Source organism: Rhineura floridana, chromosome 2 (assembly GCF_030035675.1).
Source record: "Rhineura floridana isolate rRhiFlo1 chromosome 2, rRhiFlo1.hap2, whole genome shotgun sequence".
In the NCBI taxonomy this organism is placed as follows: Eukaryota; Metazoa; Chordata; class Lepidosauria; order Squamata; family Rhineuridae; genus Rhineura; species Rhineura floridana.
The window spans coordinates 11,896,226-11,922,330 of NC_084481.1; the positions used below are offsets into that span (position 1 = coordinate 11,896,226).

At 43.5% G+C, this 26,105-nt stretch overlaps 1 protein-coding gene across 3 annotated transcripts in view; it reads right to left on the minus strand.

The window, feature by feature from the left end:
• Positions 1 to 4,681: 4,681 nt before the first annotated feature.
• The window catches only part of KLF7 (KLF transcription factor 7), a 103,230-nt gene continuing 81,806 nt past the window's right edge, over positions 4,682 to 26,105 (minus strand). For all 3 annotated transcript variants that reach the window (XM_061607799.1, XM_061607801.1, XM_061607800.1), the window contains exon 4: positions 4,682 to 9,859. In XM_061607799.1, coding sequence (XP_061463783.1) covers positions 9,808 to 9,859 — 52 coding nt within the window. In that variant the 3' untranslated portion in view covers positions 4,682 to 9,807. The remainder of the gene's footprint in view (positions 9,860 to 26,105) is intronic.

Below are 26,105 nucleotides of genomic sequence, written 5' to 3' on the forward strand. Positions count from 1 at the left end.
TAAAATGTGTACAAAAATATATATTTTTGAATAAATGTGATTTTTCATGATTGCAGTTAAAAAAAAGATCGGTGGCAAAATGGGATGGAACAGACTTCAGAATGGGTACATGCGAAACTGTCACAGACCAGAAATAGATGATCTGTCTATCCTTAGTTTCAGGAGTTGGCCCAAATGATATCAAGCAGGTACTCAGCTTGGCCACCCCCTTCAGCCTCTGGCAGGATGCAGGAACCTCAGCTAAAATCAGTCAGATCAGCAAAGAAGCTTCTCAAACAGCAAGAGCCCAGAGTGAGTTATGTCGTACTGCTGAACCCCTACAAAAGCATCAGTGACAGATTTGCTCTCTAGTCTGACCCAGAAGTGACCTCTCATTTGCTGCTATTCTGTGCCATCACAAGCTACTTCTCCTTGGTCTCATTAAACCCAGACTTGTCCTGCTCCAAGGAACATGCCTTCCCCAGTCTGGCAAGAATAAGGTCAGACATGGGAGGGAGAGGCAGAGGTATGGCATGTCACCCAAAAGGCTTGATGGACTTAATACATGGTTTGTGGATCTCACTGTACTTGGTTGAATGCCAAGGTCCACTCTTTTCTTTTTTGAGAAAGATTTCCATAATTCAGCTCCCCACCCACATTCAAAGGATCAATTTGCTTCTTTTTCAGACCCATGAGCAATTCTGGACCGGGGTACACACAAGCACATTTTGGGGAACAACCCATTCATGACCACAATGGCTCTACAGCATCCTTACAAGCAGTAAGCTACAAGTTGTGCAGTGCTGTGGGTTTGCGAGGGAACAGGTTGTATGCATGTCTCATTTACAGAAAATCATTGGACCTGTACGCAGAGGACCCCCCCAATAATAACCCTAACTCTGGAAGGATTTTTGTTCAATCCCGAGATCCAAACTTCTACAAATTTACAATTTTCATGAACATTCTGGATGTGTACGAAAAACTTGTGTGGAAGTCTGCACTGAGGATGAAAGCAGCGAAGGACTGGTTCAGGAAATGTATACAAACGCAACTTTTCTGGAAGAGTGCTGTACTTGTCATGAAGGTGAGAGGGCTGGAGAAAAGGGAAGAGAAAGCTCCCTTTCACGCGTACATGCGCTCTGCTTTGTTGGAAAGGAACTCAGGAAGTTGCCTTAGACTGAGTCAGACCCTTGGTATTATTGACACTAACTGGTTGTGGCTCTCTTGGGGTTTTCAAACAGGAGTCTCTCCAAGCCCTACCTGCAGGTGATTCTGCATGCAAGGCCGATGTTCTAACACTGAGCTGTGGCCCTTCTGCTAAGGAATTGAACAGATAGATATTGTCGCTGCCTCCTTACCCCATGTAGGCTTGAGGGCTGCCATTTTGGTACCTGAGGCTGACATAGTGTAGCAAATTGTGTGCCATCTGCCATAGAATTTCTGGGTCCATCAATGTAGCATTTAGTTGCAGCCTTGCACTAGCAAAAAACAGTGCATCTGATTTTCAGTTATCCCCTCTTTGCATCACAGTCATCTCTCCCCCCCCCCATGCTCCCTGGAAAGCTGCAGCTGATGATTGGTGTGTCCTCTGTAATTACAGGGATTTTTAGCATAACATCTACAGTAGATAGCAATGGTGAAACAGTGAAATCCAGAGTTTCATTTGTGCAAGTGTAAGAGCTTCTGCTAGCCCAAGGCTACCATTGGCTGCAACCCAGAAAATGCATAGGTTCACCACTGTGTGAACAGCCCCCCAGATATTATATTTCTGTTTCTTTCCTTTTTCTTTATGCCCCAAAGGAAATATCTAGGACACCTTAAGCCATTTTCAGGCCAAACACATTCTACTTTTTATTACACATATTACATTCTTAAATAAAAATGCGTCACATAACTTTTTTTTTTTGCATAGATATCTTACAATATACCAATTTAAAAAAGAATTATGAAACAGACCAGTAACAAAAATAAATCTTCTTCTTCATTAATAATCTTGGAACATTAACATACCACCATCATATAATACAAATAATATTTTTTTAAATCTTAAGACTTTTGTACAGGCAAAAAAATTGACAAAGTAATATATTCATATATATATTTATATTATAAAAAGCTTAAAAAAAATAAAATGTCAACCAAAAAGGCAGAACTGAGGGCTACAAGAAGATTGGGTACTTCTGCAATATACTAGAAATACCAGAGAAGGCCTGAGAGAACGTGACTGAAGGGTTTTTTCCCAAACGCACTCGGCAGACACATCGGGCAAAGGGGAAGCTGTAGTGCAAAATGAAAGTCCTTCAAGTGTTGTCGTTGTTATATGGGCACTGTGTTGTTGTTTAAAGGAATGACTGAGTTTTAACACTAAAAAAAAATCACATATGTATATACACACACACCCTTTTAGAATAGATCAAGGACTCAGGTGGGTTTATTTGATTGTTAAAGATAATGTGCAAAGCCAACCCTTTGCTTATATGAGAAATGATGAGTATGCAAACATTTTCAGATTTCTGACTTGGTGGCTTCTATCATTATCAATAAATAAAAATCTCAAAGGCAGGGAGATGTTCCAGGAGAGCCATTTTTCCTAGCAGGCTCCTGAAGCCTCCGTAACTCCCTTTTTGCTGTAGCTTAGAGGCAATGAATCCTAAAGAAGAGGCAAGTCAAATCAAATTATTAAAATTCACCCAGCAAGGTCTTTCATGTGTGGAATCAGATTTTATACACTCACTGGGTGTGCAAAAAGCTACAGGGAGAGAGAGGGAACATATACTACATCTAGCAGTCCCAGTTGAATGCACAATTCTGGCCCCAATTCAAAATCTAACATATAGAGCAGCAGGCTGGACACCCATTGCTGTGCACATGATGCTCCTGTGTACTAAAAAGGGAGGCAATCAATGTATGGACATCCCCACCGCCACACTTCCTCCCTATTGCCTATCATCTGTATGGCAGAAAAGTGGCTTGTGGGGAAGCTCTGGGATCTTTGGATTAGGACCTGCAAATGCAAAATGGATAGTATGGTGATCCTGAATTCACTTGGGGTTTCACCAGCATATGTGGCTCTGAACTAACCACATCCTTATACTGGTTTCAGCTATTCTTAGAATACTTTTTTGTTCATTATTATAGTCTAGCAGAACATTTTGGTTCAAGTTCAAGGCCAACTAACAGAAATGAAAACCAGTCTTGCCTATGCCACAATTTCAAAAACATTACAACTAATGATGCTGAGTAAGCGATCCTCCACACATTTTTTTTCCAGCCTTCTTGGGGAAAAAACCTGGTATGCTCCTGAGTTTTTTTTTTAAAAAAAAGTTTGGGGAAAAACAAGAGAATCAGAAAGAAGGAAGGAGAGGCTTGTAAGTCTTATCTTAAAGCCCTGGGTGCTCTTGAGCATGCTTTCAAACCTCATTTCTTGTCAGGGTACTTGGAAATTCTCATTTTCTAAGCCTCCTGACTCAATGAACTGGGCATCCCCTCTTTTCAGTGACTCCTCCCTGCCACCAGCCATCCCCCCACCCCAACTTCACAAGGGTAATCTGCATGGGAAACCAGGGGAGGAGGACTGGTAGGGAGGCCTGCTGACATTTTCAATAGGAAGTAGGCCCAAGCTTTGTAAGTGGGGTTAGGCTCCCAACTCTATCGCCAATTTACAACTGCTGAAGTGGTTGTCTGATAGGTTCGTTTTCAGCATTGAATTTTCAGCCTGCACCAAGGACAGTATCTTTCCCCAAATATCACAGGCTCAAAAAAACTAAGTTGCTGCACAATGAACAAATAAACACAACGGTTTGGCCAGTTGCAATGGGCACTGAACTCCCCAATGCCAGGAATTAATTTTCAGACATGTAAAAATCTATCCTCCACTTCTAAACATTTCAAATTTTTGCAAAGTAGTTAATGGAACGGCTTGTGAAGCCCTGAAGGAGTGATCATGCTTATGCACCTTATGGGGAGGAGGCTGTATCCCGTCACTAACATGCATGCCAGGCATCTCCCTCACTGATTGTGTATTCAGCAGCCATGTGATGACAGCCTACACACATGCAGATGCATGCACATAGAACATCTCCACACAAGGTTGAATCCTAGAGGACTTGTACACATGTAGAATTCCTTCACACGGCCACTGAAAATGCACCCAGCAGGTCAGACTACACAGGGCAACCTTGTGACCACCTCGAGGTAATTTGAACAAATGAGGAGGCCTGCATGAACCCCCATCTGCTTAACTACATCGTCTCTACTCAAACAAGGTCCATGGGGTTCTGTCGTGTTTCAAAAACCTGAACACCCTGTATAATCAGTGACAGTATCTGGGACAAAAGGAAATAATGTGTATATACTCTACTGGTTGTAATGTTTCTTTTATACCATCTTCAATTCTCTGAAAAACTCTTTGATGCTTCTAACAATAGTCTTCACTTATGGAAGTATGCTGAAATATTTTAAGGGCTACTTAAGTTTAGTTACAGTAGAGCAACTATGCACCAACTTGCCCAAGTCTGTGGAGTTTTAATACACACAGCCCCCTCCCTAAAAACTCATTCAACTCCTATCATGTAGCAATCTGTCAGTAAGAAATTAGTGTTTAAAACCAGTCTTACAATTTGGTGTTCAGGGATTAGCAAGCACAGAGCTCAATAATGTATAAACAACAGACAAATGGCAGTTGCTACAATGGAACTGAACATTAAATTGTATGGCCAATCAGCCTTCCGGGGAACCATTTATTTGTTTTGGCCACAGGCCATAACAGAGGAACAACTACGTGTTAAATAAAAGCACTAAGTTACAGAAATGTAAAAAATTTAAACTCCCAGGTATGTCCTTCCAGATGGACCTTACAACCATATACACCACACAGATTCATTTATCCAGGTAACAGTCACATAAGATTAAAAATAGATCTGATGTTCTGTAGAACTGTGTTGATAGTTGATTTTTGCCCACTACAGACCAATATATATATAAAGGTTACCTCTCACCATGTGATTTCACAAGAGTACTCCAGTAACTCACTTTTGCTCCCTAGTTTGTAGTCTATTCACTCATTAGTACACAGCTAAACCATATGTGCAGCACAGGCAAAACCTTTCCGTAACCCACTGGTGGTATTTAGTACCCTCACCAAACCAGACAGAAAGAGGCACTGTTGGTTATTACAACAGAAATAGCTGGGAGTTCAGTTTTGCCTGTGTAGGAATATGTTTAGCTTAGGCGCTCCAGCACACGCATGTGCACACGCATGTGCACACGCATGTGCACACACAGAGCAAGAGAGTGTAGAGTCTAGCAGCATACCCAATCAGAAAGGTCAAACGTGTTTTTTTAAAAAATGAGTAGGCCAATCTTAAATTTCTAACTAAAAAACATGAAGAAAATACAACGCAACCATCTGCTTCTGAAATCACAACAGGTATATTCTTGATATGTTCCATCTTCCACCCACATTGGTTTATTGGGGGGGGGGGTGAAACATTGCTCTTGTCCCATTTTTTAAAGAAGAAAAAGAAAAAGCCAGATTCACCTCGGTAAAGAATATCTGGGGCCAAATCTTGCAGTTTCCAATGAAATCATTACAAACACTGACAAGAACATTAGTACAAAAACATGAGATAATAAGATGGGATCATTTTATTCAGAAAAAACAATCAGAAAAAGTAGATATAAAATCTCGTAATGAAAATCAAGATCCTCATTGTACCCACTGAATGCTGGGAGGAAAAAAAGTTTTCTTTCAAGTCAATTTTAACATGGGATCCATCAGAGACTACCAGTATGGCTTAAGAAAATGCCATTCAATCCACAGATAATGCAATCTTGCATACTGGTGCACTAAGAAATAGGATGCAGAACATCTTTCCTGCAAAAGCAACAATAATGTTGCCTCACCATCACCACTGGGTTGCACTTGCTGCTTCTTACCAATGTGCCTTTCTCTACAAGTGTGATTCAGACAGGGAAGGCCAACTGGAAGGTCATCAGCCATACAGCCACCTGGGCCCTTCCGTGCTTCCTTGTGCTGGTTTTGGAGATGAGGTGCTGTCCAGCTCTCTTCCTGTTGAAAGTACTGCATAAAGATCAGCACCAGGACTATCACTGCTATAAAGTAAGAAAAATTTATCCTTAAAAAAATAAACCTCCAACATGTACAGGATAGCGAAGCTAAGATGAGATGGGACAAGGGATGAAATTAAGTTCTTGAAATATTTACAAACTCTCCATTTCAGTTTCTTCAGGATTTGTAATATGAAAAATGAAACCCCTAAAAAGCATGATTCATTGTCGTTATGGCACAACCATCAGGCATGATTTTTCTCCCACAAGAGGTCAAGCCAAAATCTCAAAACCGGGGGACCATTTTTGTGCACATCTCCCAATGCGATCCTAAGCATGCTTATTCAGAAGTTAAATCCCACTGACTCACTTCTTAGTAGGATTAGGACCAATCCTTTCAGTGACAAGTGGTGAGATGGTTCCCTGGGAAGTAAGAGGCTGCCACAGCTTAGTGATGACCAAGGTGAGGGGGGACTAGGCAGCCTTCATAGTGGTTGCTGCAAAGTGGTGGTAAAGGCATAGGGTACAGCTTTCTTACAGGTTTGCTGTAGCTTTGGGCCACAGATACCATGGGCCATGCTGATGCAGCTTGCCAGTTAACAGCTGTATGGCTGGAACCTAGTCATCTCCTTCTCCACCTTGCAATGCTTGCCATTAAAATTACTGGGTTCCCTCTTCTTCTCAATCGCTACTAAGTAGCAGTGGCTTCTTACTTCCTTGCTCACCACCGGGCTGGTTGTAGATGGACCCTTTACACATTTACTCAGAAGAAAGTCCCATTTGTTTTAACAGACCTTACTCTCAAGTGAGTGTGCTTCATCAGCCCACTAATGTTGGAAAGCCATTAGAGAGGTTTCCAATTTGACACTTCAGATATTGTACTTCTGAAATGATGATAATCATTCTGGTCTACTTTGAATAATTATGAGCAAAGCAAATATATATATATATATATATATTGCTATGACTTGCCTAGATTTAAAAAATCACATTGCTCTCCAGCAATATGAATTGTATTGAAGATTTCACATTCTGAAGTAGAGATATTAGCAAGACCACAAATGACAATGGGAAGTAAATCAACATTGTTCTTAAGTTTCCCACTGCCACCCACATTTAATTATTTAAAATACAGATTTATATTAAATTAGTCATCAACTCTGAATCTCTAAGAATTCTAGAGACAATATGATTCAACATTTCAGGTGATGACATTCATGGATACTGATACCCAATGATTACTGTGATGACATATATGTATGCACATTATGTAGGATGCTACACGAAGAATTTCTCTGACAGTATAGATTTTTCAGCTAGCACACACTCTGGATGTTCCATCATTCACCTCAGCTGATATTCTAAAACTGCCATACAATAGTCAAATACCGAGCTACAGGGCTCTCAAAATGCCCACTGAACCCCTGGGTGGAATAGAAAATATGCAAACACAGATATAGAGAACTACAAGATTGTCAGCAAGCAGTGCTCCAATATTTTCTAAATCATGATTAACCATAAATCTTTGGAATAAAACTTAGATCTCTTCCTCATTCTTAAATGCTAACGTTCATTGCCCTCAAAGAGATTGTTAGATTTTGGTCCATTTCACATCCCAACATTAAGGGCCAGGCCTTGTTTTTGCAACACAAGTGGCCACTGACAGTCACAGTGTGCAGAAGAACTCTGATCCAAAGAGAGTATTACTTGAAAACCTGGTAGTTTGGTGAAATCACAGATGGAAAGAAAGCCCCAAAGGCCAAGTGCTAAGAATCCCTGTGTCTGTACTTACATTATACAATTTTAGATATTCTGTATAAAAAAAGGATTTTAACATTTTTGCATCCTAAGCATAAATTAGGAAATTAGTGAACAGTCAGCAAGTCAAGAAACAGTCAAAAAGGAAGGCAGTGAGCTAGTTTAAAGAGTGGAAGAGCAGCAACCAAGGGAGAATCACATGTGCCATTTCATTTCTCGGCACATCTTGCAGAAATGGTCCCACATTATTAACTATACTATTCCCGAACTGTTCCCAATGAATAACTCTCCACCTGCACAAGAGATAGTTTGAAAAGGCAGCTTTTTGAATCATTGCCTGCTCAAACTAACTAGAAGTAGACATTATGGATATATAGAATATTTTGCATGTTTGTAAAGTACAGGGAAATTCACTCTGAGCCACAACCATGAAATTATCTACAAGATTCAAAACATGAGCTTGATGCTTCCATTGGTTGCTAAATGGTACAACCATTGGTCAGAGTAGACCCATGCATTATCTGTTTGTTATTTTTGCTTCAACTCACCACTGGAAAGGAAGCCAGTGCTCGCTAAAAAGCCAATCCCTTTCATTTAAACTTAACATGTTAGAAGAGTGGGAAAGTTGCATCACCTTGAAAAATGGGAAAGGAGAACCTAAGTGGGTCTCTTTAGAGCAAAATGCTGTATGGGATTTATTTTAATTTGAAGAGGTCCTCACTTTTCCATTCATGATGATCAATGAAATGTTTCTACAAATCTGCTCAACCCAAACTACATCTTTTGCAGGTGCCAGACATACAAATCAGTAACCAGATATTTGACTGGGTAAAAGGGCTAGCAAGAACAAGCAAACAGAGTTGCTAACCAATCGCTGTGGGTTGCAACAAGCATGCCCCCTCCCCCCATGGTGTAGAAGGAAAACCTGAAATCATGCTTGAGTGATAGAATCCAAGACAGATATCCAGGTGAGTAAATGAATTCTGATGAACATGGAGAAAAGTTTCAAAGCTTCCAAACAAGCTCTTTTTTTCAAGTTCTCATTAGGCAATTAAATAGAATGTCTGAACTATGGCAATATGGTGATGTCTCCAAAGATATACTGTGGTGCTGCTCAGGGACATTGCTGGCCAACCACTGTGAAATCACATCAGCAGTTTTCACAGTCCCCTAGTGCACATGATGTGCAATAACAAAATATCAAAATGTCAGGAAAAAACAAAGCAAACACAGAAAGAATCCTTGACAAAGTCTATACCAGTTCAAGCAAGAAAAGTGGTAGACGTGTCCTAGGTGTCACTGCACAGTCTACTGCCAATTAAGGCCATTGGTATTGACTTAAACGGATCTTGATAGCTCAGTCCTATAAAGAAGAACCAGAATCGGAGCAGATCAAAGTGTTCATGAGGAGCCTTGATGCATGTTGTACATAAGTAAGCCTCAAAAATAAAAACAGAAAGGAACCAAGACATTAACGTTTTGGCTACCAAACTGGGATTTGGTTTTTCTAGGTCATTAGTTTCCCCTCAAAAATCTATTTAAAAAGAAAAAGTTAGTGCTACAAATATGCAACTCCAAAAGTCATGTGCCCTGCTCTCCCACCATCCACTTGCATTTGAGAAGCAGGGTACATATTCTTCTTTTACTGCTGTTCACCTGCAGGGAACCCTCTTCCATTTGCTTTCATTTCCATTGGCAATAAACAGGGAACAAAAATCCAAGAGTCCTGAAGTGCTGTAAGCACTGTTTGTGTCTTACTAACTTCTCCTGCACCCATTTCCTCTTGGGTGTCTTCTGCCTTCCAGTTGAGCAAGGTGTAGAGAACAGACATATGTAATTAAGTATAGCTGGGTGCATGACAACACTTAGTGCATGGTGTGTGTACAGAAATGTACATGTGATCAATTTCTCTTCTTCTGAAAGGCAGCAAGAGACAGACAACTCTTCTCCCCATGATGCTAAGGTCTAATTGCATCTGGGCCATGCTGGGCGATCTGTTATTTAGATGTGTCTTTTCATATGGAGGGCAAGGTGATCAGACCTTGAAAAACACCTGCAAAAAAAATACAAAAATGTTATCAGGGTTGAACGACAGAAAACCTTTCTGATTTTATACCTCCCTACATACTAGATCATCATCAAACAGTATGGAAAACTCTCTGCTTACAGCTGCAACATAAAAAATGCAGAATTTGCAAAGCACCTGGTTCATGTTGCAAACTCTAGAAACAATAAACGAATATGAATTTAGCTTGCAGTTTTAAATCTTTTATATGCACCACATTCCAGACTATAATACATTTCTTAGCCTGCAGAGTTATGGAAGGGGCCTTAACAAGAGGGTGAGGAAGGCAATGCCATAAATGTGGAGCTGCATACAGATAGTCCCCAATGAGGCTATCCAAGAAACTGTGTTCACACAGGGGCAACTGAGCTGTTTCCGCATGGCAAGATCTCATGCCACTGCAGTAACTGTCTGAATACTGGAACTAGAGCTGAAATTTCTCAAACAAAACTGAAAAAATTTATCAGGGTGAGAGAAAAATCTCAAAAAGAGACAACTGCTGTGGAATTTCTCCCCCTCTGGTGAAATTCAGCAAAATGATCTCCTCCAATTTCTCTGATGAGAAATAGGGTTAAGAATTTCAACAACCCATTTGTAACACAGCTCTGACTGGAACAGGTGGCTCTGTCAATTGTGTAGGTCCTTCCCACCTGATCATTGCTCAGTTAGGAAGGAAGGCAAACAACCATATAGAATCAGAACCATAGAGCTGGCAGGGGCCTACAACCCCTTGCTCAATGCAGGAATCCAGCTTAAAGCATACCCGACAGGTACCTGGCCACCTGTCTCTTGAACACCTCCTGTGTTGGAGAGCCCACCACTTCCCTAGGTAATTGGTTCTATTGTCGTACTGTTCTAACAGGAAGTTTTTTCTGATATTCAGGTCAAAATCTGGCTTCCTGTAACTTGAGCCCATTATTCCATGTCCTGCATTCTGGGACGATCAAGAAGAGATCCTGGCCCTCCTCTGTGTGGCAACTTTTCAAGTACTTCAAGAGTGCTATCATATCTCCCCTCAGTCTTCTCTTCTCAAGGCTAAACATGCCCAGTTCTTTCCGTCTCTCTCATGGGGCTTTGCTTCTAGTCCCCTGATCATCCTTGTTACCCTCTTCTGAACCTGTTCCAGTTTGTCTGCATCCTTCTTGAAGTGCAGTGTCCAGAACTGGATGCAGTACTCAAGATGAGGCCTAACCAGTGCTGAAGAGAAGGGAACCAATACTTCACATGATTTGGAAACTATACTTCTGTTAATGCAACCTATAATAGCACGTGCCTTTTTTGCAGCCACATCACACTGTTGGCTCATATTCAGCTTGTGTGCAACAACAATCCCAAGATCCTTCTCACATACAGTATTGCTGAGCCAAGTAGCCCCCATCTTATAACTGTGCATTTAGTTTCTTTTTCCTAGGCACAGAACTTTGCCCTTACTGTAAAATTTCATTCTATTGTTTTCAGCCCAATACCCCAGCCTATCAAGATCCCTTTGAATTTTGCTGCTGTCTTCCAAGGTATTAGCAATCCCTCCCAATTTTGTATCATCTGCAAATTTTATAAGTATTCCCTGCACCTCCGCATCCAAGTCATTAATCAGTGGGCCTAGGACCGAGCCCTGCGGTACCCCACTCGTTACCTCAGTTCGAGAAGGAACCATTGATAAGCACTCTGAGTATGATTCTGTAGCCAACTGTGGATCCACCTGATAGTTGTTTCATCCAGCCCACATTTAGCTAGCTCGCTAATCAGAATATCACGGGGCACTTTGTCACGTGAGAAGAAACCACATACTTGGACCCATCCAGGGGGAAGCAGACTCCCAATCAGCTAATGGCATTTTATTATTACTATTATTTTACCAATGCCATCTACTGAAAGCAAAATGTGAATCTATTGCAACATTTTAAAATTGTACACCTATGGGGAAAACTGTAACTGTTTAGAAACAAAAAGGTATTCACGTTAATGTTTCCTGCCTCCTTTCCCTTCCTTCCTTCTAATCCTTTCCATAAGAATTCATGTTGTAATTAAACACACACATATGCCCCTAGGGAAGCAATATTTGTATCCAAACATATAAAATGTTATAACTGCATTCCAATGTATCCACCAATGTTTTGTCGATCTGGATTCTCAACAGCAGTACATGCAAGTATTACACTGACTCTACATGTGGCTGAACCTGCGGCTTCTGCCAAGGATTTTTTTAGAAAGATTCTCAATTTAGAAGTAGGGAACCTGTGACCCTCCTGCGGTCATTGGCCTCTCAGCTCCGATCAACCTCAGCCACCATAGCTAATGGTCAAAAATGACAAGAACTGGAATCCAGCAACATCTGGAGGGGCACAGGTTCCCCATCCCTGCTCTCAGGAAGACATGCAGCTGAAAAACGTGAGGACAACAAGCTAAATGGATTAGCGATCTCAGTGAAGGCAGAATCTAAAACAGAGGAATTAACTGATTTTAAATCTTAGCCCTGGAACAAATGACTGTAAGAGGGTACTTTCCAGTCTGACTACTCACTACCAAGTGCCAGGGATTGGGAAGCCCCCCCCCCCAAGCACAGAATAAGCAGCTTCCATGTATGCCTGAGCTGTGAGCTGGAAATTAATGCAATAGGTATAGGTTATGATTTTGCCGTCTTTCTGCAAATTACGAATATACAGTTATGAGAAAATAGATAAAAATATTTAGTTATATGGAATAAAATATGCTATATTTGCCTTATATATGTCGACATATTCTTGCAATATTTATAATAATTTAAAAAAAGAAATAAAGAACACCAGAGATCAAACCTTTTATTGGGCCTGTAAACCTGAGTCCTATATGGAATGCTTCCATGTTCCAAGAAGGGGCACTGCACTGCCTTCTTTGGTGAGAGGCAACAAAGCCTTATTCTATCACCCATATGCTGTAATTCAGAAGGCTTGCTGTAGCTAGAATCTTCTACTAGAGGTAGCATACTAATTAAGACCTGGTGCAGCAATCCCTCCAGACTGAAAAATTTTGACAAAGCAAGACAGTCTAGCTATTAGCGATGCCACAACACACACAATTTTGAATGGATGCTGGGAAGACAAGGGCCTAGTTGGCATTTTGGTACTACAATTCTGATGCACCTCCCTCCACAAAATATATGTCTATAGCTGGAGATGATGTCTCTTCATGCTAATTAAGTAAAGGTAATATCAAATAGCATGTTGAAAGTTTATTTAGTATTTCAGCCAAATGTTAACAAATCACTCATTTTATAGTTAAATTTAACTCCCAAGAAATAGTATCTTTGATTTTTCAATAGGTTGGTAACATTTATATAAACTCCTTTAAGGGAAAAATCCTGCTAGGCTTATGAATTATATACACCTCTCCCATTCTGCCAATTATATAGACACATACAAGGCTATATTTTAGGGACCATACGGGGTAGACAACCCCTTTATTTTCAACAAGAAGCTGTTTCCCAGTAATATCATAGTGCTGATCCCTGCAGAAATTGGTCTTTGGAACAGTCCAAATCCATTACAATCTATTGCAATAGTTCCCAACCTCGGGTCCAGAGGGGCCAGGAAGTCATCCTGGGGGGCCACAAAGAGCCAAGAGAGGAATTATTTATTCATTTTGTAAAAAAAGTCTTCAGGACGGCTGAAACAAACTGAGCAAATGTGAGCAACTCCTCAAGGAGACCAGCAGCTGATTGCTCTTCCTGAGCTCCCAGCTCCTTAACCCCGTATGGAGAAGGGTAGCCCCAGCCTTTGCATGCTGCATGGACTGGTGGCAGCATCAGCAATAGCAAAAGGAGAGCACAGACATGGCAGCAAACATGTACTGAGTGGGAGGTGTGTGTGTGTGTGTCTGGGGGAGGGGGGGTCCTCTGGCCTTCTTGCAACTCCTTCCCATAACCCACCAGACTCCTGCAATGTGAATGACACAGAAAGGGGCACACAGCAGTGGCAGCACAGTCTCCCATCCCTATGCATTTTCCTGTAGCCCCACACAGGCCATTACCAGGCTAAGGTGGGGATGGGGGGTAAGGGAGAGAAAAGAGGGAGGAAAGGCCACTCCTCAACCCTTTGCCTCAGAAAGAGAGGGAGAGAAAGAGGCAGCGGTTGAAGAGGATTCCACCCTTGTGCTCATTGTCTACTTCCCTCTTCTCCCTCCCACAGGACACCCTCCTTTTGGTGTAAGGGGACAGGAGTGGGGAGTGAGGGAAAAAAGAGAAGAGGGGCCATGTGTATTTGTTTGGAGGTCTCACTGCCATCACAGGTCATTCCGAGAAAGGAAGCACCTAGAATGGACACGCAGCCCACTTGACTCCAACCCTCCCTCCCCTTCCTACCCTCATGTCTTGAGTGCCCTCCCTCCCATGTTGCTGCGCCTCTTGCAGCCGCTACCACCTCTTATTAGCTGCCTTCTTTTGACCCACCAACCCTCTCCCCCACCCACAACTTGACATTCTTTCCTCTCTCTAACCTTGCCCCTCCCTTCACATTACTTCTATCACACTTTTATTTCTCTCTCTGCCCATTTGCACTCGCCCACCCCCACCCCTAGTGCCCAAGTTTGCTCCTATTTTGATTTTGCCTGTAGGTTGGCATGAAGCACATCTTTAAATTTATTACTCCTACTGGGAGGAAGGATGAGAAACAAACAAGCAAACATTTATTTGGCTTTAATTTCTTTCTTGGCAGATTTCTCTCTCTTCTGCCTCTGTTTCTTTGCCCACATACAAATCGTGGTGATGGTCAAAGCAGCAGCAGGAGGCAGAGCAACAATTAACATGTGGAGGTCACAAAAAAATTTGAGGTTACAGAGGGGGTTCCATAGTGATAAAGGTTGGGAACCACTGGTCTATTACAAGCCAGTGAAATTTCAACAAGGCAGCTAGGCTTGCTGAACCCAGCAGCCCTGCATTTACTCCTTGATCAGTGAGGAACAACTGAAAACTAGACTGAAGGCCATGCAGTATCTGCCACAAAGAGCTTACAGACCAACAGTTTCTCACTGGCTGAGCACAAGCTGTGTGCCATTATCAGTGTAACTTTTGTGTTTACTCCATTCCAGCAGCTGAATTGCTGAACCATATTTTAAATCTGCCAAGATATTTTTATTATTAAATCCCATTTTTAAAAACTAGTGGAGCATCTCTTAACCTCTTGCATTAGGAGCTTTGCTGGATTATAAACATAGGCTTCTATCAGAAGAAAGAAGGCCCCAATGAAATCAATAAAATGTAACAGTTAGGTGCTTAACAGCCAGTTCCTATTGCATGTATTTCTCAGGAAAAAGCTTCATTCACATCAAGAGACGCTCTCTCAAGTAAGTGTGCATAAGATTGCAAACTGAAGTCCTGTTTGATCTCAGTGGAATTTACCCTCCATATAATAGCCACTGCACCATAAGAGTTCTCCATGCACAAAGGCTTCCCTGTTATGTGTCAGAGAAGGCTCTGTGTATGTAGCAGAACTATGTCCCATTGCCTGGAACAGAAAGGGACACCCTGACTTTACAACCAAGAGAATATAGACTAAGGGAAAGAATAAAAAGAGAAAAAGAATTTAACATAGCTGTAAAAATTATGCTCCGATATTATACTATGATGACAGCTGGGAGTAGCATGGCGGTTACAAGGGGAGACGAGAAGCCTTGGTTCACATCCCAGCTCAGCCAAGAACTCGCTGGCTGTCACAGACAAGCCACTCTCTCTCAGCCTCAGCTCCTCAATTTGCAATATGGGGACACTAACACAGACCTATCTTACAGGGCTATTATAAGGCTTACTGAAAAAAGCTACACTTGAAACATGCTGTATAAATAAAGGCAAAAACTTTATTATATAAACGTGTTTCCCAAGAAGGAAGGGTGTTTCAGCTAAAGTTAGAGGATGATGCAAAGAAAGCTGAGACAGGAGAGGGAGATTTTGAGGGAAGTCAGAAAGGACATTGCCACTCAAACAGCTATGGTGACACTTTGGTCCTTCATCCACCTGTACATTCTAGACTCTAGAGGTTATATTTCATATGGTATGCAAGACCTCCCCTCGGCATATAGAGCATTTCAACAGAAATACCTAGCAAAAACTAATAACTACTTTATTGAAATAGAACCCAAGGCACTAACTGCAACATTCCACAGTCCTGATATTTTATGTCAAATTACCAAGAAAAAAAGCTTCCCAACACAGACACACACAAATACACTAAGCATGTGCAGCTTCACTGAACCAGTTCTTAGCTTAACCTATCTCACATTGTTGTTGGAAAGATTAAACAGGGTGGGAGGACCCTTCTTGCTTCTCTGCTGATCAGTGGGAGGGTATGTTGTGGGGCATGTAAGATTCGGCAGTGGGCCAGAAGTAGCCAGGGGCATGCGTATGTGTGTCTAGATTGTACACTTTTGAAAAGAGACCAAAAAAGTCATGTTTCTTGGAGACTATGCATAGTGACCGGAGAATGTGCATATTGCCTGGATAATGTGCATATTGCCTGGATAATGTACAAATGCAGTCAGGATATGCACATTCCCAAAGGCCTGTTGGGGATTATGTATAATGGTTGGAGAAAGTACATAATTCAGGCAGTATATGCACATTTCCCAAGGCCTGGTGGAGATTATGTATATTGACTGGGAAATGTGCACAATTCCCTCGTTATAGAAGGTTAATGTGCACATTCTCGTTGAGGCCTGGTGAATGTGCAAATGGTCAGTTATTATGCACATTAACAACTTACATTCCCCTTAACATAGATAAAATTTACTGGGAAAATAAGATGACAGTGACCTGACACCTAAAAGAGATTAAGGTAGGCATTGGGGAAGCCTGCCTAGGGAGAGAAATGCACTGGCAGAATGCCACAATCAAAAAGTGCCCTGACAAATCAGGGCATCTGTGAGTACATAGCTGTAGTATAGAACAAGGCTGCTATTTCTGCATATGCAAAATGAGATATCATTAACAAGCAACACAGCAAGCAAGCACAGGAAGGGAAGTGAACTGGCACAGGCAATTACGCTGCAAACATCTGGATAGAACGATGGCCACACACCCATCTTGACATGTACAGTCATTATACAGCCACGAGAGGGGCTGTATACTATAGCCAGCGTGGATTTTTCACATTCCGCAATGTTAAATTGAAAATACCCCCATGCCATTCTGAGGCTTCCCTTAAATTCATTTCAAAACAAAACCTTACAAAACATATAGTCCTGAACTCAGAAATGCTTGCTTAACAATCCTGTAAATTTTCATGGCAATACACACAAGAGTAAGAGAGAATAGAGAGTTCAAAGTCTAAAAAGAGGGGGGGGGGCCCAGAGCTCTTTTGGACTTTTTTCTCTGAGAGTTCTCATAATCGGTTGAAATTCATTAAAAATCAGCCATGTTCACAGAGTACCTATAATCCTAATACTGACCTTGCCCCATACTTTAACCTTCATCGTCTGCAGTTTAAAAGTTAAAAAAATGCCTGGCTGATTTTTAATTAATTTAAGAAATGTTTGCTGGAACCCTATGATAACGTGGAGCATGCTCAGTAAGAACCAACTGTCAGTGTTCTAAAAGCCTCACAGCTGCTGGGCTTGGCTAATCAGGGGGCCACACCCACAGCAGACTTTGATTTCACTTGAGACAGGCATGGCTTCCCTCAGAGAATCCTGGGAAGTGTGGTTTGTGAAGGGAGATTGCTATTCCACCGACAGAGCTCCAGTGGCCAGACTAGTTTAACAGTCAGCCGCTCTGACTGAAAGTCTGTGAGGGGAACAGGGCATCTCCTAGCAACTCTCAGCACCCTTCACTAACTGCACTTCCCAGGATTCTTTCAGAGAAGCCATGACTCTCCAAAGTGAGGTAAAGGCCTGGTGTGGATGTGGCCAGGGACAGCTTTGGTTTAAATTGGGGTGGGAGGCTACATGTGCCTGCTGTAGAATAAAAAGGTGAGGGAAACGCTGAAAAGCAATGATACTGTTCACAATGTTTTCCTTTTGGAAAGGAAAGGGGCTTCCCCTCTGCCCAGTGCCCACCCACCCAATCTCCTCCCCTCCCCTCCCCTGGGTCAGTGTTGGACTAGGACCTGGGAGACTAGGGTTCAAATCCCCACACGGAGAGGCCCAGTCTATGCCATCCTGCGGTCCTATGATCGAATGGGCCACAACGGATGGAAATGAAAGGGGTGGTGCTAGTGCACCGATGTCCAGTATGGGGTTGGCGCAGTTGCATCTACAAGCTGGGTGCCAAATTGAAGAAGGGGAAACCGAGCCGATGGAGAATGAGGAGAATATGCTGCTACAGTCCTTTGGTGCCTTGCTATCTAGAGACCGGAAAGAAATTCTTATAAGATTGGAGCAGTTAATTTCACGACTCACAGACATTAATGAACGGGTCTCTACTATCCCAGTACAAGCCCTGGTTGAAGACACCAGGGTAACGGCTGGGAGTGAGATGCAGGTGGCAACATATGATCCAGCACAGCCACCTATGGAATTGCTGTTCCCTTGCGCTGGAAGCCCAGCAGTTTCTACACCTTCTGGAAGTGCAGGGATAGGACATACATTGCAGCAGCCGGAAGTGTTTGATCTAGGAGGCACGGTGCATCCGCAGGGTGCTAGCGGATTGGTTGACTATCCCCAACCGCCGTCCCCCCCAGATTTACTGAACCTTAGATGCTCGAACCCCTTACCTACCGATGTGGTGAGTGAGGGTATTCATGGGAAAATTAACCTGGGGATGGGCACTTGAGCTCCCTGCTCCTTGACACGATACCCCATAGCTAATGGCTGCGTTTGCCCTGCTGAAATTGCCGACGAAATCTGCCTGGAATTACAATTCTCCATCCTTTCATGGAATATTATGGGCTGGGCTAGTAAACTTAGGGAGGCGGACCTGAGTTCCTTTTGAAAAGATTTTAATGTTGTGTGTTTGCAGGAAACCTGGGTTATGCAAGAAAACCTCTTATCACTCAGAGGCTTTCAATCCTTCTCGATCCCAGCAGTTAAACACAAATCCAAAGGCTGAGGCAGGGGAGACCTTAGTATTCTTATTTCAGTTGATCTGCTGGCAAAGTCTCAAGTACTGAATACAAACTGCCCCCATTACATACAGGGGCTGGGGTTAGGTGGAATTTCCACGGGGCCCTCTGATCATTCTAAATGTTTACTTCCCACCTGTTTCAGCTAAGAGGGTAGACCCCGGTTGTGTTTGGGATCATTTAGCAGAATGTTTAACTCAGATGGAGTGTCAGTTTCTGTGTGCTAGACTAATTTTATGTGGCGACTTCAACGCTAGGATGGGGGGCCCGGGGAAGGTGGTGGGGATTTCTAATCAGGGTCCTGCCAGCATGACCCCTCCCCTTGAGAGAGTATTGCAGGACCAAAAATCCAACAAGCAAGGTTGAGGCTTGGGGACCTCACACAGCAACACCAACTGGTGTGTTTGCATGGTTCTCTGGTAGACGTCTCCAAAGGTGCCTTTACTTACCACACTAGCAGGGGGGCTAGTGAGATTGATTACATGTTTGTATCTTGTGTCTTGTTCCCAGAAGTCCGTAAATCTGAGGTGGCAGATAGAATTGAAAGTGATCGTTTTCCCCTCATGACCACCCTGAAGTCCTTGCAAGTGCACCCCGCTGCTCCCCCAATAAACCTGGAGGTCATCCAAGCAGCTGAACGGAGGGTGTGCTGGTCTTTGGCCTTACACTCATCCGTTTCACAGCACTTGAGCAACACTGATCTACTTGCGCTTAGGCATAATTTCTTGGAGGCGGAGATTAATGTTCTTGAATCTTACCAGCTAATGCTTTCCCATTTGAGACCTCTACTGACCCAGACAAAACAGTACAAGGCCCTTTGGTACACGGGCAATAGATGGTTTGACCAGGATTGCAAACTTGCCAAGCGAAGCCTAGTGAAGTATGCACGGTTGGCAATTAGCAACCCAGGGGCGTTTGTTCATGACCAACTAGCGACTCTACGTGCCGCTTATAAAATATTGATAAAAAGGAAAAAAGCCATATATGCGAGATCACAATGGCAACAACTAGAACAAGCGATCAGGGATGGAAATGAGCGGTTGTTCTGGGACCTAGTGGCCAAAGGGATGCGGTCATATAGCCATTTAGTAGCAGGCCAAATCTCGACCTCGGTCTGGTTTGAACATTTTAGTAGGCTATACACGGACACGACTGTTAACAACAAAACCAACCTGCCTCCTGAGTGGGAGAATCTCCCGCTGTGGTCTCCAGTTACGGTGACACAAATTGGCGCCCTTATTTCCTCATTAAAGTTGGGTAAGGCGCCAGGGGAGGATATGCTACCCCCCCAACTTTTCAAAAATTTTCAGCAGTGGTGGGAACCTATTCTGGCCAAGCTGTTTACTTATCTCAACAACACCGGGGCATTCCCCGTGGGTTGGAAACAGAGCATTGTAATACCTATCTACAAGCAAGGGGAGAAACAAGATCCGAGTAACTATCGACCTATTAGTTTATTGGATATTGGTGCCAAACTATATAGCAAACAGTTACTAATCAAACTAGAAGAATGGGAAGCAATAAATCAGGTCATTTGCCCGGAACAAGCAGGATTTAGAAAAGGGCAAAGTGCCATCGACCACTGCTTCACTCTCTACTATGTAGCTCGGCAGAGCATTCAAGGGCCTACAAAATATCTCTATGTGGCTTTCATGGACTTGGCGGCCGCCTTTGACTCGATTGATAGACCACGCTTGTGGTCTAAGGTTGCTAGAACCAATATCGATAAGCGGCTGCTGTTCTTAGTAAAGGAACTGTATTCCAATACGAATGCTAGAATTAGAGTAGGACCCTCAGGCTCTTTAACCGATCCAATAGCGGTCGATAAAGGGGTAAAGCAAGGATGCCTTCTTGCCCCGTTCTTATTCAATTTCTATCTCAACGATATAGTCTCAGAATTACAAGGACCAGCCTTTTTCCCACCTACAGTGGGGAATAGGAAACTCTCTCTGCTTTTATATGCAGATGATATGATCCTGCTTTCGATTACTCGTATTGGCCTAAAGAGACTCTTGAACCACTTGGGGGAATACTGCAAAAAGGAACACCTACAGATCAATTATGTAAAAACGAAGATAATGGTCTTCAGGAAACGACATCATAAATTTAAATGGTCCATAGGGGAGCACCAGATTGAACAATGCCGTTCCTTCAAATATCTGGGCATTCAGTTCCAGGACACTCTTTCCTGGAAACAACAGCTTGTCTCCCTGAAAACTACAGCATCATGAACATCTGGTGCAATCCTTAGATTTTATAGGTCAGTGGGTGGTAACCTGGTGGCCCCAGCTTTGAAAGTCTTTCAAAGTAAGGTCCTGGTGCAGATCATCTATGGAGTGGCAGTATGGAGTTGGGATGAGTCTCTTTTAGCCAATATTGAGTCCATCCAAAATAGTTTCCTTAAAAAGCTCCTGAGGCTACCCAGTGGAACCCCGGCAGCATTCCTCCGTGCAGAGACTAGCCTCCCTCCAATTAGTGCCCGTGCTCACACCACCTTGCTTACATTCTGGGGTGCTATAACAAATGCTCCAGCTAAGGTAATCCTGAAGGCCTGTCTCAAGTCTGCCTCGTCTGATAGAGATTGGCTTAATAAACTCTCGTCTGTCCTCAGTAGATACCATATTCCGGTCCAGACCGCTCACCCACAGAGTAGAACTAAATACTGGGAAGCTATTACCCGCCACTGTGAATGGATGGATAGACTGGTGATCACCAACTCTAGATTTTCCAAATGGTATGGCCTGTACAAATATGATCAGCAGAGGGCAAGCTATCTTACTCCATCTCGGTGTAGTTGAGGCAGGTCTTTACAGCACTTAGGCTGCAGACGATGCCAACCTCGGTTCTGTTGGGCCGTTATCCCCTGGATCCCCTGGGAGCAACGCCTATGCATCTGTGGGGCCGTGGTGGTGGAAGATCTGCCCCATTACCTTCTACACTGCCCTCTCTACGTACACCCCAGGGATAAATTCTTAGACGATATGATTAAACAGCAGAGAGATAGCCATGATGTAAAGGTTATTTCTTTTCTTAAGGCCAACAAGGAGTATTCAGTCACTTTTAGGGTAGCCCACTTTGCACAAGCTGCACAAAAATTAAGGGCTAATCATCTTGTTATATTGGAATCGCCGGGACAATAGACTGTAGCGAGGCTATCCTGCTGAGAGGTGTTGAAATCACACCAAGAGTAGGCTACCCTCTCTTTGTATTACCGCTAGCATCTGCGGAGTGTATTTTCGCTAAGCGATTTTAAGTTTATACCATTTGTTGTATTTTATTGCAAGATTTCAATATGTGCTGATTGTTTGTCCGCTTATTTGTCTGTCTGTATTGCAACGGCCTACGGCTATGCAATAAAATTCTACTACTACTAAATCCCCACACAGCCATGAAGCTCACTGGGTGACCTTGGGCCAGTCACTGCCTCTCAGCCTCAGAGGAAGGCAATGGTAAAACCACCTCTGAATACCATTTACTATCAAAATCCTATTCAAAGGGTCGCCGTAAGTTCGGTTGACTTGAAGGCAATCCATTTCCATTTTCAAACATGATTGCACAGAAATAAATCCCATTGAACTCAAAAAATATGCACATGATCAAACTAGGGTTGCCAGGCCCAGCCTCCAAGAGGTCTTCTGTATCTTTAAAAGTTGTGCAGGGGAAAGAGAGAATTTCACCTTGTGGAAGATCAGCACAGTACGTCTTCTTTCTATTATTTGGGCTGATTGCAGGTGTTGCCACCACTCACCATATGCTCAGAGGCACATGTTAATAATAACAATAATAAAACTTTATTTTTACCCCGCCCTTTTCCAATAGGACTCAGAGCGGCTTACAACCAAAAACAAGATCATTAAAACATACAGAGTATATTATTAAAAAAGAATTAAACTATAAGGGAAATTAAAAACTATAAGATAAAAGTTAAAACAGCGAACAGTATAAAATAATAATCATATAATATGATCACCAAGCCTATAAGACATTAATCCTGGTCGTTCTCTGTCCCAAATGCCCGTTGAAATAAAACAGTCTTTACTTGTCGCCGAAAAGACGGCAAGGAGGGAGCTGATCGAACCTCACTCGGGAGGGAGTTCCACAACCTAGGGGTGACCACCGAAAAGGCCCTATCTCGTGTCCGCGTCAAATGTGCTTGCGAAGGTGTAGGGAACACAAGAAGGGCCTCACCTAAAGATCTCAAGTCCCGGACAGGTTCATATAGGGAGATGCGATCTGTCAAATAGTCTGGACCTGAGCCGTATAGGGCTTTGTAGGTCAAAACCAGCACTTTGAATTGTGACCGGAAACAAATTGGCAGCCAGTGGAGCTGTTGTAACAGGGGAGTTGTATGGTCCCTGTAACCAGCCCCAGTTAGTACTCTGGCTGCAGCTCTTTGTACCAATTTAAGTTTCCGAACAGTCTTCAAAGGCAGCCCCACGTAGAGCGTGTTACAATAGTCTAAGTGGGATGTGACCAAGGCATGCATCACCCTGGTCAGATCAGGCAGGTCCAGGAATGGGCGCAGCTGGCGCTCCAGTTTTAATTGGGCAAATGCGCTCCTGGATACTGCAGCAATCTGGGCCTCCAAATTCAAAGCTGAGTCCAGGAGTACACCCAAACTGCGAACCTGAGACTTCAGGGGGAGTGCGACCCCATCCAGTACCGGTTGAACCCCTATTCCCAGATCTGCCCTCCAACTGACCAGGAGTACCTCTGTTTTGTCAGGATTTAATCTCAACTTGTTTACCCTCATCCAGTCCATCACTGATGCCAGACACTGGTTTAGGGTCTGTACAGCTTCCTTGGCTTCAGGTGGAAAAGAGAAATAGAGTTGAGTGTCATCAGAATACTGATGACACCGAACACCAAAACCCCGGACAACCTCTCCCAGCGGTTTCATGTAGATGTTAAATAACATGGGGGACAAAACAGAACCCTGAGGGACCCCATAAGTCAATGGCCAAGGGGTCAAGCAGGAGTCCCCCAGTACCACCTTCTGGGTTCGATCCTCCAGGAAGGATTGGAGCCACTGTAAAACAGTGCCCCCAAGTCCCATCTCGGCAAGGCGGCCCAGAAGGATACCATGATCGATGGTATCGAAAGCCGCTGAGAGGTCCAGTAGAACCAGCAGAGACACACTCCTCCCATCCAGTTCTCTGCGTAGGTCATCCACCAAGGCGACCAAAGCCATCTCTGTCCCATAGCCAGGTCTGAAACCAGATTGAAATGGATCTAGATAATCTGTATCATCCAGGAATCTCTGGAGTTGGGCGACCACCACACGTTCTATTATCTTACTTAAAAATGGAATATTGGAGACTGCCCGGTAGTTGCCCAATAAAGAGGAATCAAGGGAGGGCTTTTTCAGCAGTGGTCTTATAATTGCCTCCTTTAAGCATGATGAAATTCTGCCTTGTTGTAGAGAGGCATTAACTATTCCCCTGATCCAATCGACCAGTCCCCCTCTGGTACTTCTAATGAGCCAGGAAGGGCAAGGGTCCAATACACACGTAGTGGCACGCGCCGCTCCAAGGATCTTGTCCACATCCTCGGGTAAAACAAGTTGAAAAGAATCCATTTTAATTGGACAAACAGGCGCCAAAGTTACATCCTCAGAGACTGTATCAATTTTAGCGTCCAAATCACAGCGAATCTGAGTGACTTTGTCCGCAAAGTGCCGTGCAAATTCTTGACAGCGGACTGCTGAGTGGTCAGAATTACCTTCATGGGGGCTAGTAATTAAAAGCCCCCTAACCACTCGAAACAGTTCCGCTGGACGGCTCCCAGCAGATGAAATGGAGGCCGAGAAGAAAGATTTCTTCTTAGCCTGTACTGCCTCGGAGTAGGCCTTCAAGTAGCCTCTAGCCCGAGATCGGTCAGATTCGCTCCGAGTTTTCCGACAACGTCGCTCTAGTCCCCGTCTGACACGTTTCATCACCACCAGCTCCTTGGAGAACCATGGAGCCGGTTTGGCTCCACTCCGAAAGAGGGGACGCTCGGGAGCGATCGTGTCCACCGCCCTGGTCATTTCTCTATTCCAAAGATCAACCAGGGCTTCGACAGGGTCGCCTGCCAAGGCAACAGGGAAATCTCCAAGAGCCATCAGGAAGCCATCCGGATCCATCAGCCGCTTGGGACGGACCATTCTAATCGGTCGCACACCCATGCAGAGGCTCTGAGTCCCAGTGAGTCTAAACCCAACCAGATAGTGATCTGTCCATGACAACGGAACCACCGCAAGTTCTTCCACACCCAGATCACCGTCATCCCACCCAGCACAGAAAATAAGGTCGAGGGTGTGACCAGCAATATGAGTGGGGCCAGATACTACTTGGGACAGACCCATGGTTGTCATGGAGGCCATGAAGTCCTGAGCCACTCCCAACAGAGCAGTCTCAGCATGGATATTGAAGTCACCCAGTACCACAAACCGAGGGGACTCCAATACCAACCCCGAGACTACCCCGGCTAGCTCAGGTAGGGAGACTGTGGAGCAGCGGGGTGGACGGTACACCAACAGAATCCCTATTCTGTCCAGGCCACCTAACTTCAGGTACACACACTCGAAACCTGAGAACTGCGGGAGAGGACACTTGGTCAGGGGTGTTACCAAATTCTTCCAAGCTACACAGCAAGTGGATTGGACTGTGAAAGACCAACCCAAATTGTGTTTGCATTTTGACAAATTTCTAGGGCAGTACAATATCTCTGAGAGGAGAGATCACGTTTCCTGCTCCCCTAGTGCATTCACTATAGCTGCCCAATTTCCCTGCTTTTTAAAGTTTGATAGAAATATCTGAGCGCTATAGGTATGTTCTTAAACGGCAAGGTTTTTTGCTTATTAGTGAATATATATCATGGTTAGCAGAAATTTACTATTGTCATTCTAATGTTTGTGTCTTGCCCTCTTTCTAAGAAGTCAAAGCAGAGCTTTAGCCTATAGCAAAGTGTGCTTTGCCCAAGATCACCCACACCTGTGCAGGATTTGAACATGGGGGTTTCTCAGAGGCAAACCAACCACTACAAAACAATCAATCCCCTGACTCTTTCTGGCCTTCATAATTAACAAGTTTTGGTTTGAAAGAGCCCTTTCCCTTCTGGGTGTGGCAGGAAGAGCAGTTTCTATTCCCAAAGGCAAGTTTAAACAGTAAATGACTACAAAGAGCCAGAGTACAGTTTCAATCTCCCATTTCACATGACAATTACATGGA